Source organism: Leptodactylus fuscus, chromosome 5 (genome assembly GCF_031893055.1).
Source record: "Leptodactylus fuscus isolate aLepFus1 chromosome 5, aLepFus1.hap2, whole genome shotgun sequence".
Classification (NCBI taxonomy): Eukaryota; Metazoa; Chordata; class Amphibia; order Anura; family Leptodactylidae; genus Leptodactylus; species Leptodactylus fuscus.
This window is the reverse complement of record NC_134269.1, coordinates 18047752-18065781: the sequence shown is the minus strand read 5'-3', so window position 1 is coordinate 18065781 and position 18030 is coordinate 18047752. Positions and strand designations below refer to the sequence as shown.

The window sequence follows — 18030 nt, the reverse complement described above, 5'->3', positions numbered from 1 at the left end:
GGTGGGAACTTTTAGTTTTTCTATGAGAAAATAAAAGGTTCCCATCCAAATGGAGACTCAGAGCTAGTTTACATCTAATATGTTTCCAGGGGACATCTCTTCTAAATGGGTGGAGGGATTTAAAAAAGAAAAATACCAAACTGATCAGGAGAACGACAAGAATGGAAGGATGTATGTTATTTAGGATTTTCTACATGGCGACAGGTCCCTTTGCATTACTGAGCCATTGAAACTCTGTTTCTTTTAGATATTACAAGGTTGCCCGGTTCCTCGGAGTGTATGGCTACAGATAGCAGTTGTCTAGCTTCCTACTCACACAGCAAAGGCTCTGATGCTGACTACAGCTCTGTTACATATAGTCACAGACAGAAAGGGGGAGATGCCGAGCAGCACATGGCGTAACACGGCTTGAGCAAAATGAAGAAGTTATGTAAGAACTAGGGTTGAGCGATTGGGATCGGAAAAGATTGGATCCCGAACGGCAATCGAGCAAATTTCATGATCGGCATCGGCTGGAAAATGATCGGCAATCAGATTTTGAAATCTCAAGATCGGCTCAACCCTAAAAGTCACTTTTCCCATAGAGAAGCATTGACTAGGGTTGAGCAAATTTCACGTTCGGGATCGGCTGGAAAATGATCAGAAATCAGATTTTAAAATCGATCCAGAAATCTCAAGATCGTCTCAACCCCAGTAAGAACGCCTGGTTGGCCCCTTACCTTAGGGTGTTGTGAATTGTCACAACAACCAAGTAGCATCACATATGAAACCCAATTCAGGTGGCAGCGACTTTGTCCCCATGTTAAAGGAGAAAGCCGTCAAGCAATATAGGATCGTTAGGGTCAAAAGTCCATATGGAGGGTAGGACAATGCGTGCGCTTAAATGCAATACGTAGACAACCAAAGGGGAATCAAGGGGGCGCACTCTGGTCAAGAAGGTCAGACCCAAGTGCAAAATTGTGTACACGTTATTGGAAGGCACCATTTCTTTTAAATGCAATACGTCAGGATTCATAGTGTTGGAACAGGCAAAATCTTTATTCGGATATCAAACATTGTGCCGGCCCAGTCCTAGCAGTAGCAGCTAGCTCATCTTATACACTTGAGAAAGAGTGTTTTATTCACGAAACATGTAGTACTTGATATCCGAATAAATATTTTGCCTGTTCCAACACTACGAATCCTGATGTATTGCATTTAAGTGTGCGCCATGTCCTACCCTCCCTATGGGTTTTTGACTCTAACAAACCTATACTGTTACATTTAGTATCTGTGATCTATGGACTTGGGGGCCAGATGAGATCCCTGTTTTTGTCTTATGATAAGAATTCCTTCTTGTTGGATCTACATGAATCATTTTTGATGACTCAAAAAGTTCTCTGTCTCACTCTTGTAAGCAACAGGAAACTAGTTCTGAGACCATTACTAGGTGGTACCAGACCCCAGACTGCTGACACTCTTACCATCCACTCTAACATGTGTTGGAGAGTTAAAGCATACCTCCGGATATAAAAACTTGTCATAAATGAATAGTACACATGAATATAAGAAACTTAGTAATATATCTTCCTAAGGAGATCTGTTTCCTTCAGCACTTGTTACGCTGTTCTCCTGCTCCTTATCTTCCATATGACTGTTTAGAAAATTTCAGAAAATTTAGCTCCACCCACTTCAATGCTGACTCCGCCCATTCTCATCCATTTTTCAATGTGCCCCCACACAGTATAAAACTCCTATAGTCACCCTAACATTATATGTCCCCACATTATAATTTTGTCCTCCAAATGTCCCACAGTATTAAGTCCCACATCTACATATCATGCAATGTTTCAGCCCTTGTAATGAATGCGATTTATAGCAGAAGGTGCAGCTCTCCATTGGTGTATGTGCATAATGGAAGATACTGAACTCCGCTTACCTTCATCATCAGCACAATGGTGTTCAGGGCGATCAGAGCCATAATTGTATACTCAAAAGGGGGAGACACCACAAATTGCCACATACGATACTGAAAGCTTTGCTTGTTTTGTGGCATGTGGCGGGTAAGCGGCTTGGCACTTATAGCAAAATCAATACATGCTCTCTGTAAGAGAAAAAAGGGAAATCATATATACATGCACATGTATTGTATAAATCCAGAACACAGCGCCCAAAACCTACAGAGGCACCCTAAGGATTTCTTAAGTCCATATTCTATAGGAACCTGTGAGAATTATTCTCTGGCATACCCTATGACATGCTGTATGACAGGTTATTATAATCTACATTCATGGCTTCTAGGAGAGAATAGGGCGCCTCACATGGAAAGCCGGACATAACTGACCCGTGCGGTGTAAGTCAATGAGCAGGCATGATTTCCATTGACTTCTACAACTTGCAATAGTTACTTTGTGTACCCCAAAAGATGTAAACAGCTGCCAACTGTTATAGTCACTTTCAATTGCTGACACTGTGTCATGGCAGGGCGTCACATCAGTCTTATGGTTGTCTTCAAAGGGCCATTAGGAATGTTGTGACTATATAAATGTAACTATGCCAGTGAGGTGTAGTTATATTTATAGCCTGATAATGGCATCATAAGGTATTACCATAGGTAATAGTGTCCTAATTATCCCCCTACAGGTAACTGTCCCCCCCTGTAGGTAATAGTTTGCTACTTATCCCCCTGCAGGTAATAGACCCCCCCCCATAGGTAATAGTGTCCTAATTATTCTCCCCTACAGGTAATAATGCCCCCACATATAGGTAATCGAGTCCTACTTATCCCCCTACAGGTAATAGTCTCCCCCCCCATAGGTAATAGTGTCCTAGTTATCCCCCCCTCTAGGTAATAGTGTCCCAATTATCTCCACCCTACAGATAATAGTGCCCCTCACACATAATTATCCCCCCCTGTAGGTAATAGTGTCCTAATTATCCCCCCTTACAGGTAATAGTCCCCCCCCCCCGTAGGTAATGGTGTCCTAATTATCCCCCCTACAGGTAATAGTCCCCCCCTCCCCCGTAGGTAATGGTGTCCTAATTATCTCTCCCCCTACAGGTAATATTGCCCTGATTATCACCCCCAGGTATAATCTCCCTCCCATAGGTAAAGGTGTCTTAATTATTTCCCCTCCCCACCCGCCCAGTTACTAGCACTCCCATAGTAATGGTGCCTTACTTATCCATAGACATTGGTAATCCCTACAGGTAATAATCCTCCACCCCACATCAAATCACATGCTTCATTTCAAACATAGCTCTTCTTCTTGCAAGACGCGGCACCCAGCTTCCTCTGATGCTTGCTGGGCTGTGCACCTCTTCTATTGTCCTCTGGCTACCCTGTCACCTGCACTACAAGCTGTACTATAGAGTACAAGACAGGGCGGCTGGACAGACATCAGGAGGTGCCACAGCCCAGCCCTACATTTTACAAGAAGAAGGAGAGGTAAGTATGACATTTCCTAGACCAGGACACCATATTGTGGTGAGGTATAGGCCCCCTGCCTTAGGGGTCCTGTCACAAGGTTGACCGCTGTGACCTCTATAGCTGTTTATTCTATCTTTGGCGGAAGGGTCCACAGCCCCGGCTATAGAGAGCTGGGGACAGAACAAACTGAGAGACAGGGCCATTAAAGCGGCCTTATGCCACGGGCCACACAACACAAGGCTGCAGGCTAGATCTATCCCTGTGTATGACACCTGTATGTAATGGCTGCTCAGGCGCACATCCCCATGTAGCAGACCTGCCAGAACTTAGATATGTACCTCATTCTTTTCCAGGCTGTACTCCTCCATCATTTTATCCCCCTGCTCCTGGAAAGTAATGATAATCAAGGCTACAAAAATGTTGACAAAGAAAAAAGGGAAAACTACAAAATAGACGACGTAAAAGATGGACATCTCCATGCGGAAACCGGGCCTGGGTCCTTGGTCTTCATAGGTGGCATCTACGGAGTGCCTGAGTACACTGCGGAGATAAAGGGGTTAGTAGACAAAGTTATCTGTACCATTCCCTATTACAGCACATGTAACCAGGGCGAGAACCAGAAGTGACAGTACTAATATACTCAATATTATCTCCTCACTTCAAGGGCCTTTCCCACCAACAATATTGTTTCTGAATCACTTAGATTATTGTCGTGTCGGCAAGTGACATAGTGACATACTATTTGTGTTAAAGTGTAATCTTACTGCTGAAAAAATCTGTTTTGTGGTCCATCTACAAGTGAGCTGTACCTGGGGTGTGGTCGTGTCTGCCGGAGCAGTAAAGTTACACTTACACAAGATATCACTTATAACCCTAATAACAACATATAAGGGGTTAAGAAGAGATTTGGGTAGCAGTAGGCTCTATTAAAAAAGCCAGACTGAATGGAAATGGAGGATCGAGGCTTTTTTCTATCAGGACCCCTATTGATATTAATTGTCTCCCACCCCAAACAGAAAATTTATAGGGAAAAAAAATAATGGAAATAGAAAATTGGATCAATAAATCACAATAATAATATGGTGACTGGCAGAACATTGATTTAAGTATTGTAAACTAGAAGAAAGACATAGAGCGATCTCTCTCCTATCTATCTATCTATCTATCTATCTATCTATCTATCTATCTATCTATCTCCTATCTATCTCTCTATCTATCTATCTCCTCTCTATCTCTCTATCTCTCTATCTATCTCCTCTCTATCTCTCTATCTCTCTATCTATCTCCTCTCTATCTATCTCTCTATCTCTTCTCTATCTATCTATCTCTATCTATCTATCTATCTATCTATCTATCTATCTATCTATCTATCTATCTATCTATCTATCCATCTATCCATCCATCCATCCATCCATCTATCTATCTATCTATCTATCTATCTATCTATCTTTCTCCTATCTATCTGTCTGTCTGTCTGTCTGTCTATCTATCTATCTAGTCATCGGACACAGATAACAATCATACAGAATCACTGTCTTACAACATGGTTTCACAAGTACACACACATAGTCACATATGATCTTACTCTGGCCAACCCTCTCCTGTAGACACTGTGAAGAGGGTGAGCAAGGCCCACAGCACGTTGTCATAGTGGAAGGCCCATTTCTTCCATTCCCGCCTCTGTGCCTTGACTTCGTTCTTCTCATAAACCAGATACTCTCCTCTGGAGGGACAGACAAAATCAGCCATCAAACAAAAAGGAAATCATTCTATAAATGTCCAAAAACATTAAATGCTCCTGAAATACACTTTAACCACATAAAATTTCCAAAACAGCACCACAGACTGTCTGAGTTGCTGGCCGATGGTTTATGGAAAAGAGCATAAGCAGTTCCCACTCACAGTAATATATATATATACATGTATGTATGTAGTTGGCACAGCTCCTACATGTACACAACTATCAGCACCACATTATATTTAGTTACGCAGTCACTAACCTGCAGTCTCTCTGAAACTCTTTTGATTCATCCGTACAGTAGAAAAACTTCCCTTTGAAAAGCTGGACGGCCACCACAGCGAAGATAAACATGAAGAGCATGTAAACAATGAGGATATTCAGGACGTTCTTCAAGGAGTTCACCACACAGTCAAATACAGCCTGAAAGGTAAGAGACAACAAGACAATGCAAGGTACTGTAGGAAAGAAGACGCTAATGCTGGTGCTGGAATCTCTTGCTAGATTTCCAACATTATAGGTTATTGCTTTCAATGCCCTCATACACAATGCTGATCTTATCCACCACTGGTTTTAAGGAAAAGGGGCAAAAAAAAATCAAAGTCAGGCCACTTGCTCACTATTTTTGGGGGCACCAAACAAAGCATGGTTGTCTACTTATCCTGATCCCTCAGTTTATGGTATAAAGAGAGCTGTATATGTTAGCCTGGTGAGCGGCAGCATAATATTAGCACACAGCGCCCACACAATACTACAAAGAATACTGCCACATATCACCTTATAGTCATACCAACAATACTATGTCGTCTCACAACTCTCTTTATTATCAGGCAGATGTTTCACTCTAAAGAAACAGTTTACCCAACTAGTTGGTAGCCCAAACCACTGGCTCCGACTTGTCTAATTTTCCACTTTTCAACTCCTACTCTGACAGCTTCATAAATGGCTGACATCTATGATCAGTCAAAGGTAGTAAAGATCCTGTAATTCATTATAGCCAGGGATTGATTCCTTCAGAAATAAATATGTGACAAGCTATACGTCTAATTATTATACTATATTAATAACTGTATACAGTAATATTAAAAATAATTATTGTATTTTGAAGTAACTTTTTTTTTTTTTACTCCAACTCCACCCAAAATTGTTCCCAATTCCAACTTCTCAGCCCTGCCGACTACTGGAGCTGAATATTTCTTGCTTCCACGTCAGGGTCCCCTAGGAAAGAGAGACTCTGGACAGTTGGTCAGTTTGCCTTTCCATAATATAGGCCATAATGTCATCATTAGGGTTGAGCCGATCTTGAAATTTCAGGATCGTTTTTAAAATTTGATTTTCGATCATTTTCCAGCCGATCCCGATCATGAAATTTGCTCGATCATCGATTGGGATCCGATCTTTCCCGTTCCTGATTGCTCAACCCTATTAATGATATATACATGAATAAGGTTGAGCTGATCTTGAGATAACCTCCAATCTCGATCCCGCCAGAAAAGATCGGGATCGGAATTCCTATCGCGATCGTGAAATTTATTCGATCGCCGATTGAAATACGATCTTTTCTGATCCCGAGCGCTCAACACTAGTCATCAGCCCTCATCCTAGATACCATGATAAGCAATGCTAGAGATGTCTGACAGCCCTACAACTTCTCTGCTCCATCTCTTAAGTGATATATACCCATCTGTGGTGACAAATAGAACATTCCAATGGAAGATCACACTCTATACTTTTATTATTATTATTATTATTATTATTATTATTATTATTATCATCATCATCATTATTATGGGCTCAAGAATGACCATTCATGTTGGCGATAAAACCCATAATCGAGATACCTTGGGATAAGTTACACACGCGGTACTAACCTTTAGTTTGGGCAGTCGCTTGATGGTTTTCAGAGGCCTCAAGACACGGAGGACACGCAGAGACTTGATGGTGCTGATGTCTTTTCCTTTACTACCACCTCTGTTGTGAGCCCAAAAAAGAAGGGGAAAACAAGAAGAGAAGAAAGAGGAAGAGGCAGAAGTAGTCACGAGGAGGATGTTAGGTAGATAGATGGTGAAGAAGAGGTTCACCAAGAAAGGAGAATCAACATTACAGAAAGGAGAAAAATTAAGAGGCAAAGAAGGAAAGACGTCGAGGAAGAAGCGATAGACAGAAATGAGCATGGGACGTGAGCATGCATGGTAGAGAAATGAAACGTAGTCGGAAACATGCAAGCAGACCAGATACAAATATTAGAGAGTGGAAATTTTAGATTGAGCAAAGATATTAAAGATAAGAAATTCAGATAGAAAAGGAGAGAAAAGGAAAAATAAAAGAGAACTGTTAGTGGACCTGAGGACTCAAACCCCTTGGTGCTTACATGTCAAATGCCCTGGAGAACTGACTATCTATTTCAATATCACACCCTCCCCTTTGAGACTTGTATTTATGGTACTCAATGAAATGCAGAAATCCCTAAGTGTCGCCATTGTGGGAGATTTTATAATCTCACACCATCCTCACTAGTTCATTGTACGTTCTGCATCTGATATCACTGAGAAACTGCCAAGGGACTATTGTGCATCTGCCAGAACGCACTCAGGGACTGGGTGTACAATGTAGGGCCTACACTGTGAGACCAAGATGTACAGGCAAAAGTGGTGAAGAAGACAGAGAAGATAAAGACAGAGGACAAATGGACATTACCGCTGGTTACTCCTAATGGAGGCAGCCGGTGTAGGAAGAGAGGAGAATAATCACACACACGGAGACATAGACAAGACGTCACGAACACCTTCTAATACAGCAAATAAGGGAACCCACTTGGTTCCAACCAGTGCTAATATTTTTTCATGCTCTTCTAACCCAAACCTCTTCCCACTGATGATAGGTAGTAAACATGATAAACATATACAGTAGTATGTACATAGCCCTAAAACAACAACAAAACCCCTGACGAATCATCATAGAAAACTCCTTAAGGCTAAAGCCCCACCAGACGTCCCGCAGCAAAAAAGTGCTGCGGGAAAAACAGCGGCGGAGACGCAACGCGATTCTTCCCGCAGCGCCTTAGACAGAAATTCTCAAGGGTGTGGCAATTGACTTCTGAAACCTCAACTGATTCTGAGAACAAAGAAGGAGGGGAATTGGGCGTTACCTGTATTGAACATTTAGGGTGAGTTCACACAGGGTTTTTTGGACCGGAACCTGAGGCGGAGGCTGCCTCAGGTTCTGGTCTAAAAAATGGGTGGCCGCAACTGAAAACCAGTACACTGCACCGGTATCCAGCCGTGCACTCTGCTCCGGATTAGGCCCAATGAATGGTCCTAATCGGGAGGAGGGAGTGTCTTCAGGCTGAATCGCAAGGTGACTCGGCCTGAAGAATGAGCACACTCGCTTCTTTTTTCCGGTAGCTGGAAGAAACGGCTCCCGAAAAAAACTCCTGAGTAGCTCCCATTAATTTCAATAGGAGCTGTCTTTTTGGTCAGGATATTGAGGCGGATACAACCTCAAAATCGTGACCAAAAAACTCTGTGTGAACTTACCTTAAAGTGTAGAGAAATCACGAATGCAATAATATGGAAATCTCATATACTCCATTTCATTTGAAAAAAATTGATGGCAGCAACACATCTCAAAAAAGTGGGTGATAAGGTTAACAAAAGGCTGGAAAAGTAAGCGATACTAATGATAACAGCAGGAGGGTCAGTTTTCAGCTAAGTCACATGATTGTGTATAAAAAGCGTCAGATTATCCGAGAAGCTAATCTGGTCAGAGGCTCACCAATAGGTGAAAACATTGCATAAACTTTGAATCTCCCACCATCTACAGTACATAATAGCATCAAAAGACTCAGAGAATCTGGAGAAATCCATGTGCACAAGGGACCAGGCCGACAGTCACTATTGGATGCTCCTGATCTACGGGCCACTGCATTAAAAACAGACATGAATCGGTAAGGTAAATCCCTTCACAGGCTTACGAATAGTTCCAGAAATCGTTGGAACACACTGGGAACACAGTTTGCTATGCAATCCACAAATGCAAGTTAAAGCTGTATCATTCAAAAAAGAAGTCATATAAATACCACAATACAAAAACACTGTTACCTTCTCTGGGCTAAAGCTTATTTAAAATGGACTGAGGCAAAATGGAAAACTGTTCTATGGTCAGATGAATCAAAAGGTAGAATTATTTATGGAAACCTTGGAAGCCGTGTCCTGAGAAGCCTCAAATGGAGAGGGACCATCTAGCTTGTTGTCAGTGCCTCCACTATGTCATGGTCAGCTTACACATCTTGATAGGCACTATCAATGCTGAGTGGTATACAGAGGTTTTAGAACAACATATACTCTTATCCAGACAACGTCTCTTTCAGGACAACGCTAAACCACATATTACACCCATCACAACAGCAGGACTTCACAGAAGAAGAGTCCGGGTGCTGAACTGGCCGCCCGTAGTCCAGAACTTTCACTAAGGGGGCGTTCACACTACCATCTGTGTCCGACAGGTAGTGTCCTCTCCTAATGTCCGTTCAAAATCTGGCACGGACATTAGGAGTGGACACTAGCTGTGTCCGTGACACTTGTCATTTATTTAAATGGCGATAGGGTGCGTTCTTTTGCACTCCGTGCCCTTCCTTCACTGTCCGCATGTAAAGATGTCCGACTTTTCAAGCGGACAGAAAAACCCGACATGAACGGACACTAGGAGCGGACACTACCTGTCGGACACTGACGGTAGTGTGAACGCCCCCTAACAGGAAACATTTGATGCATTATGAAACATGAAAAAATCTGGTAAAGAAGACTCAGGACTGTTGACCAGCGAGAATGCTATATCAGACAAGAATGGGGCAACTCTCTTCTCCCCAAACTCCAGCCATTGGTCTCCTCACTTCCCAGATGTTTACAATGACAGACGTGGCCCTGTCCCAACTTTTTTGAGATTCGTGGTTGCCATCAATTTCTAAAAGAGGTAATTAGGCCAGATGAAATGGAGAAATGTATTGTATGTTGTATTGTGAATAAAAATATGGCCATACGACATCTTCATATCACTGCATTCTTGTTGTAATATATAACATACAGATAACTTCTGGTAGCAAAAGAGATCAAAACCCCATTGTGGCCATGTTAGTGAGGGCTGGTAGTAATTCACAATCCATGATAGTCCGTGTCAGATGTGAGTCGGAAGAGACAGACTGACACCAACAAGAGCAATGTATTCCCTCAGTTTACGACTATTACATGTTCTTTGGATTTACTTTAGATATCCAGTGTCAATTATAGCAAATGCTGGAATATAAATAATTATGATAATTATTAAAACAGTGAAAATAATCTGAAAATAGGTATTTTTGGTAAGGATCTGGGGAGTTACAAATCACTGCATTATTCAGTGACTATATACAGCCGCTAGGCAATCTGAATTAGTAAGAGACTGAATGGCGTGTGATCTCCTTCCTGGAGGATGTGCCGCTCTCTAGTTATTGTATTGTAATCAGTGGATATTGTTTAGCCAGGATCCGAGCCCGTCCTCCCAATACTGTGAATGAAACGAGGAGAAGAGACAGGAAATTGGCAAACTTGTCCTTCCTCTGCCGAGGTTCTTAAGATGAATTAAGTCCCCTTTGTCTCGTATTTCTGTACAAGACCTATTTAAAGGGATTCTACCATTAAAATCAAATTTTTTCTCGTTCACACATAGGAATAGCCTTAAGAAAGGCTATTCTTCTCCTGCCTTTAGATGTCTTCTCCGAACCGCCGTTCGGTATAAATCCCGGTTTTCTTCTATGCAAAGGAGTTCTCTCGCAGCACTGGGGGCAGTCCCCAATGCTGCGAGAGAAATCTCCAGCACCGCCTCCATCTTCTTCTTACACAGTAAGTAAGCGGCCATTTTCTTGTGGCCTGTGGGCATGCGCAGTCGGCTCTGCCCGAGGCCTAGAAGTTTGAACCCAGCTCCGGAAGAAAACGCGCAGAGAGGCCGTTCCTGAAGAAGATGGAGGCGGCGCTGGAGATTTCTCACGCAGCATTGGGGACGCCCCCAGTGCTGTTTGAGCGTTGAGGCCCGCCCCCAGTCCGGAGATAGAACTAATTGCATACAGACGAAAACCGGGATTTATACCGAACGGCGGCACAGTGAAGACATCTAAAGGTAGGAGAAGAATAGCCTTTCTTAAGGCTATTCCTACATGTGATCGAGAAAATAATGTGATTTTAATGGAAGAATCCCTTTAAGTTCTTCAAGCAATAGAGTGTTTACAGGTGAGAGGGCCACATACTGCATATACAATGGAGCCACCTTTAGACCACTTCTTATGCCCTGGACTGGAAGAACCTATTCCCCATCCCTATCCTTTGAAGGTGGTGGCCCTCATCCCGTGGCAAAGCGACAAGGGCCATTCTCAAATAGGATCACTGTCTACAGGCCTCACAGTAGCTACAAGGACTATGTTAAAATGGCCTTACATCTTAGGTAGCTGTTGTACGATTGACCATTTATATTATCTCACTTCCTTTATAAACATCCATGTTAGACTCGGCCAAGCATACATATATTCTGAATTGGGAGAGGGTAGCAAGTCTCTGCCAGACACCGCTGGTGGGGGGTTATTTCTGATGAGATCAAAGCATCGAGCATGCTGAAATCCAACACGAGAAACCCTTGTTTCCTCTGACGTCTGTGTTGGATGAGACTCGAGACACCACAATGTTTATCTAATGTGTATGGGCACCTTTAGGCACCAATAAGATGATGTCCCTGTAATAAATTGTTAAGAACCTGGATGTACATGGTTATTGACAGCTATAGCAATAATGTCACAGGTCACATTCTGATCTGATGTTACGATTGAACAGTTTGTTCACATTTCAAGGGGAAAATGGGGATAAAAGCATCTTCACAACTACAAACCACTCTACAATAGTAATACATGAGACCTGAAGGAGATTTGTTACTTACGAGAATGCAAAAGCCACAAGAGCACCACAAACGACTATGAAATCAAGAATATTCCACAGATCTCTGAAGTACGCTCCCTGGTGTAGAATCAGGCCCAGATCCACCATCTAAGAAGAATAATGGGGAGATGAGATCCTTGTAAGACTGAATACGTCATATATCTCATATGTACCATACATATGTACAGGGGATACAGCCTCACGTATCACAACACTGTTGGTTTGTATCAGAAAATGCAACAGCTTTCCTTGAAGAAATGTATTCTTATCCCTTTAGACCTTGCAATGTAATGTCCCTGAACAAACAGTAAAAGCCAAGGACTTCCATGGTATCTAATGGCTGCACTATATGTACCTGATATGGAGTAGTAGTAGAAATACGTAAGATAACAAGATGAGGGTGCAGAAGGGTATGAGGTAACACAATACTGCTGATCAGACTACACAGATTGCTTGTAGTCTGTAACCATAGAAACAAATATGTTTGCATTAGAGATGTATATACGGTATATGGAATGTTAGGATACTTTCTTTGCTACAATTTTCGCCTTAAAGTATATCGCCCTTTCCAATGTGGAGCCGGGTAGATCTTTGAATCACTGAATATTTCACAAGCCTTTAAGTGTAAAAAAAAAAAAAAAAACATACAATATGTCCTACTCATATGTTCAGGCTTATGACCATGTAAGATTAGTAAAACAGCTTAATAGAAGCCCTGGAGAGCTATGTATAGATACCCTGGTGTATACTGTTAGTAGCTACATGACCATGAAAACAAACTTTTAATCTATGGCTTGATGTGGTGTAAGTGCCCTGAAGGCGGTCCTCGCTCTGCATTGTCCTGCTCCACAGCTGTCTGCTATAAGTGAAAGCTGTCATATCCAAATAGTTACTTACCACAACTTTCGTGGGAGCAGCTCAATGTAGACGCCTTCCGAGCACTTGGAGCACATACTGCTCGGGAATAAATATTTGTTTTTTTTTCCAGTCATGCTGCTGCTAGCAACATACATTAAGATGTGTGTATACAGCTCTCCAGGGCCCTCGCTAGCTCTGTCAGCAGGGTTTGGCAGGGTTAGAATCCATTAAAGGAACTGTCTGCTTTAGAAAAAAGCACAGAGCCGTATTCATGGCCACCAGAATATAAAACTTATACAGTGATAACCAATAGAGAGGAGTGAATTTTTCAAAAATTTGATTCAGCAGCTTCGCCGAATTTTCCAATACAATTCGATTCAATCTGAATTAATTTGTGGTGAATCACATTAGAAAACCCAGCTCTTTCCTGGCTGGAGAGAGCCTGTATAGTGGTGTAGATCAGCACTATAGACTGCAGACACATAGGCGGACTTCCTCACTTCCACGGCAGAATCAACTAGGTAGTGGGGGCTATCAGCAGCCCGGGGTCACTGACCAGGCTGCAGCATCCAAGGGATTAAATACCACAATCGGAGCTGTGCCCTGACCGGGGTTATGGAGCAGGTTGTTAGCTGACAGTTACAGCTAATACCCGCTCCCGATGTTGTGGGCGGTCGTGAAGGGGTTAAAGGGCTGTGACATCACAGGGCTGTCTGCTGATTGGCTGCACGCATGGCATTGTGGGTGATCCCGCGTTCCCAGAGTTCCTTGCCCCATGTCCTAACCTGTGCAGCAGCCATTTTATGAAAAAATGCGATTCGTTACCTCGAAATGTGAGGAAATCTGTATTCGATGCGAATGTAAAGGGAATGTAAAGAGCCACCCATGCGTATAACAATACAAATGCTGAGAATTTTCCATTGGGAATGATGGAATGTTGTAACAGATTGTAATAATTTGTGTTTGGCGATACCATTCATCTTTCTTTGTAGGCATCTTGTACAGTGGTGCAAATGCAAACACCTTGAACAGGTGGCTACTTTCCTTGAGGCAAGCATGGGAAGGGTTAAGGTCTTGTTCGAATGGGGCATGCAGTAATAGCAGAGGTGCAACGCAAGAAGGTTTATTGTTATATTATGCACTGTAAATTCTTTGTATTGAACTGTGCATTATGTTACATGTCTAGGTCACCTTAAACGATGCAGGTCATCGGGCAGTCAGTGTACTAGTGGTTTCCGTAGGCAGAATAAGGTTGCAGTTGTGAGTTGCACTGCAGGAGATTTTGTTTCTTACTTTCTCACAGTCTGACTCACCACCATCAGGTATTGCCCTGGTAGCTTAGGGTGCTCCATTTTTTTTTTTTTTTTTTTTAATGTAGATTGTGAGCCCCATATAGGGATCACAATGTAAATTTTTTTTTTCCTATCAATATGTCTTTGTAGTATGGGAGGAAATCCACGCAAACACGAGAAGAACATACAAACTCCTTTCAGATGTTGTTCCTGGTGGAATTCGAACCCAGGACTCCAGCGCTGCAAGGCTGCAGTGCTAACCACTGAGCTACTGTGTTGCCCCTGGAATGGCTCCGTATTTGAAGAACCTGTTCCCGCACTCTTGGTGAGTAGGCCGGCTTGTCAGTCAGCCGGAGGTTGAGCCCACTTGTAAAGGCAGCTTGAGGGACTACTTATAGAGGACTGGAAACTTGTTGGATACCTTGTGGAGTGGAGTGAACTGAAAGTTGAAAAAACACTATTTGGTTTTATGAACCAAACCTCTCTTAGGACACTCGTGAGTAAGAGAACAGGTTCTTTGGTGACAGGCGTTGTATCCCCCGAGACTGCAGAAGTATGCTGTTAGCTCTGGCGGCCTGGAATCTTGTGAATTCCACTGAAGTATTCCAATTACTGTGGAACAACCATCTCAGTAAAATGCACTTAGGTGAGGAATAGAGTGTCTGAGTGTCCTTCATCCCTGGTGGGCAGAGTCTGAGCAGCGGCTCTAAAAGGGCAAGCTGGGGACAGCAGTGCAATGGCCACAGAGGAGTGTGGTACCAACCACAACAGAGCCCAGAGGGAGCAGCCATATTGCCATCGACTAGGTGCTGGCAGCTTCCTGACAGGACCAGTTACAATATTGAAGTGGAGCACCCCAGAACAAACAGTATTCTGCCTAAGGGCTCGTTCACACAGGGCAAGAGGGGGTGGATTTTGGCGCTGAATCCATGTCATAATCCGCCCCCTCACAATAGATGTCTATGTAGACCTCTAGCTTACTTTTTTTCTGTGAGCGGCATGTTCCCACTCATGGAAAAAAGAAGCGAGCTGCCCTTTCTTCAGGCGGATTCTGTGATTGATTCAGCCCCGGCGTTCGCCTCGCGGCAGCACCCTCTGGACTAGGCCCATTCATTTGGGCCTGCTCCGGAGCAGGAAGCCACAACTGTTGGAAGCCGCGACAGTCATGGCAGGCATTTTTTGCCCCTATTCTGACGTGGCTTCCCGCGTTACAATCCAGACCAAAATAGGCCATTCCACTGCCTGTGTGAACTAGCCCTAACAAGCCGATATCCAATAGATATCCATGGTATCTAATAAGATAACGTGCAGTATTTCAGCATACAGAATTACTCTTGACAGAGCAATTTGCTTAATAGAGGGGAAATCATGACCAGAGGACCCCAAGATACTGGTTAATACTTTACCCATCATCATGGCTGCCCAAGATCATACCTTGATAACCATTTCAAAGGTGAAGACACCGGTGAAGACGTAGTCAAAATAACGTAGGACCTGCAGAGAGAACATACAAAAGACAATAAAAAAGGCTTAAAAATCTCTGTGTACAAATAGAAAGCGAGTCCTATAAAGTACATATCTTTATATATAACCACTATAAAGTGCTATTTATATACACCTCGTTCTGCTTCATTTGTCCCACTGGGACCAATGTTCCCATTATTTCAATCAGACTCTGCTATCCTCCCTCCATCTCCTCCTCTCTTGTTCACCCCCCTTCCCCCTGCGGGAACTGTCCACCGTGTATAAGGAGAGAGGAACTGCAAAGTAAGCATGGCTGCAGGAGGGCGGTGTGATTAACGGGCTGTCAGCGCAACTCACACCGGGCCCACATTGCAGCACCATCTTTCTGGGCTGCTTAACTCTTCTTGCGCAGAGCAACATTTTCACTCGACATGTTGTGTTTTCACCCATAGCAATAAAATACTTGACCAGTTTGTATTAGATATGCTTAATAAGGCGTGTGCGCGAATATAATTCATACTTAGGGGCATCAGGTAGATTGAGATACAGAGCGACAACTACACATGCCCACTACACATGCCCACAGGCCACAAGAAAATGGCAGCTTGTGTACACAAGCTGCCATTTTCTTGTGGCCACAGGCATGCGCAGTCGGTTCTGCCCGAGGCCTACAAGTTTGACCGCCAGCATCGGAAGAAGACGCGTGAAGAGGCTGTTTTCAAGACAATGGAGCAGGGGTGAGCCTGCTCCTTTCGCCGCCCGAGGCTAACTGCAAAAAGCCGCCACACCCCCCCCCCCCGCCGGGAGGAGGGGGCGGATCGGGGGCGTGGCCGGGTGGATCGGGGGCGTGGCCGAGTGAAGGGGCGGGGCTTAGCCCCGTTCGCCAGCAGAGAGTAGGCCCGGAGACTGCCTGCTCTCTGCCTGAGCGTGAGGGGAGGCTGCTGGAGCAGTGCTGCTCCAGTGGCCTCCCCAAACCACCGCTCGGTGATAAGCCAGTCCAGGACAGCTTGTCCTGGACTGGCTTAGGTTAGCAAAAATGCCGCCCTCCCTGAGGCCCTGGCATAGTGCCGCCTGAAGTGCTCGCTTCAGGTCGCCTCATGGGAGGTGCGGCACTGCAATGGAGGCAGCACTGATGAGTTTTCTTGTAGCATTGGGGACGCCCCCAGTGCTATTTGAATGCTGTGGACCGCCCCCAGTGCTGCGAGAGAACTCATTTGCATACCGACGAAAACCGTGATTTATACCGAACAGCGGCGAAAGTTAGGAGACGAATAACCTTTCTTAAGGCTATTCCTACATGTTAGTGACAAAAAATGTGTTTTAATGGTAGAATCCCTTTAAGGAATTAAAGCAGAGATCAGTTGATCAAAATGCGAATATTCCTGGGGAATTCAGGAGAGATATCTGTTGCCTGTATACCTGTTATATCATGTGCATGGCCAACTTTAGCCATATCCCACCTTCACTACCCAAAGACAGGAATTGACATAGACCTTAACAGACTGCAAATATTACACACATATCTTATATACAACATGCTAAAGGGCCAAAAAGAACAAGGGTGGACATATAAAGAAGAGGTAAATGGATTGTAGTTCATCACTGTGTAGTACATGACTTTAGAAAAGGATGTGCAGGTATAAGGACTACAAGCGTTTCTGGAGATGTCACCCACATTGTTTCGTGTGGCCTCAGGATACACAGGGTCCTCTGCGGCAAGGGCTATACTGCTCATGGCGATGACTAATAGGATGCACATCTCAAAGTATCGTAGGGTGACAATGTAGTGACACAAGCGACGGATACTGAAATAAAGAGAAGAAACAATGTGTAAAACAATTGCCCTGGAGTTTATGAGATAAACACCACATGCGGAAAGGTCCTACAATGGGACCTTTACTCTAGATAGTTGACCATATATACTAAACTGCTAAAAATAAGGTGTCAACAAGCAAAAAGATTTTTACACAACAGAACTGCAGTTGTACACTGTATGTTTGTACAGGCTGGAAACAGAAAGACATCTATCTCTAAGGCCTCATGCACACAATCATAATACTTTGCAACAAGTATTACTATGAATCTGAGTGCTGTCCATGCAGTGGTGTAACTAAAGTCTTGCAGGCCCGGACGCAAACTTTTGTCTGGGGCCCACTACCCCCTACCTAGAGTGAAGTCTTGATAGTGGCAGTTAATGGCGCTGAAGCGATAGCTCAGATACTTGAAAGGAGTACAGCTTTAGTACACACAACCGCTGTTATCAAGAATACAGTGAGTGAGCAGCGCAATGCCTGGCATGTAATTAATACTGGG

General features: G+C 43.6%; 1 protein-coding gene across 1 annotated transcript in view; it reads right to left on the bottom strand.

Moving 5' to 3' along the window:
* Positions 1–18030, bottom strand: part of CACNA1A (calcium voltage-gated channel subunit alpha1 A) — a 232868-nt gene that overhangs the window by 82127 nt on the left and 132711 nt on the right. The window contains exons 22-29 of the mRNA XM_075272510.1: positions 17393–17522; positions 15688–15747; positions 12105–12211; positions 7019–7118; positions 5410–5570; positions 4995–5132; positions 3748–3949; positions 1919–2083 (exon numbers count right to left, since the gene is read on the bottom strand). Of these exons, the coding sequence (XP_075128611.1) occupies positions 1919–2083; positions 3748–3949; positions 4995–5132; positions 5410–5570; positions 7019–7118; positions 12105–12211; positions 15688–15747; positions 17393–17522 (1063 nt within the window). The remainder of the gene's footprint in view (positions 1–1918; positions 2084–3747; positions 3950–4994; positions 5133–5409; positions 5571–7018; positions 7119–12104; positions 12212–15687; positions 15748–17392; positions 17523–18030) is intronic.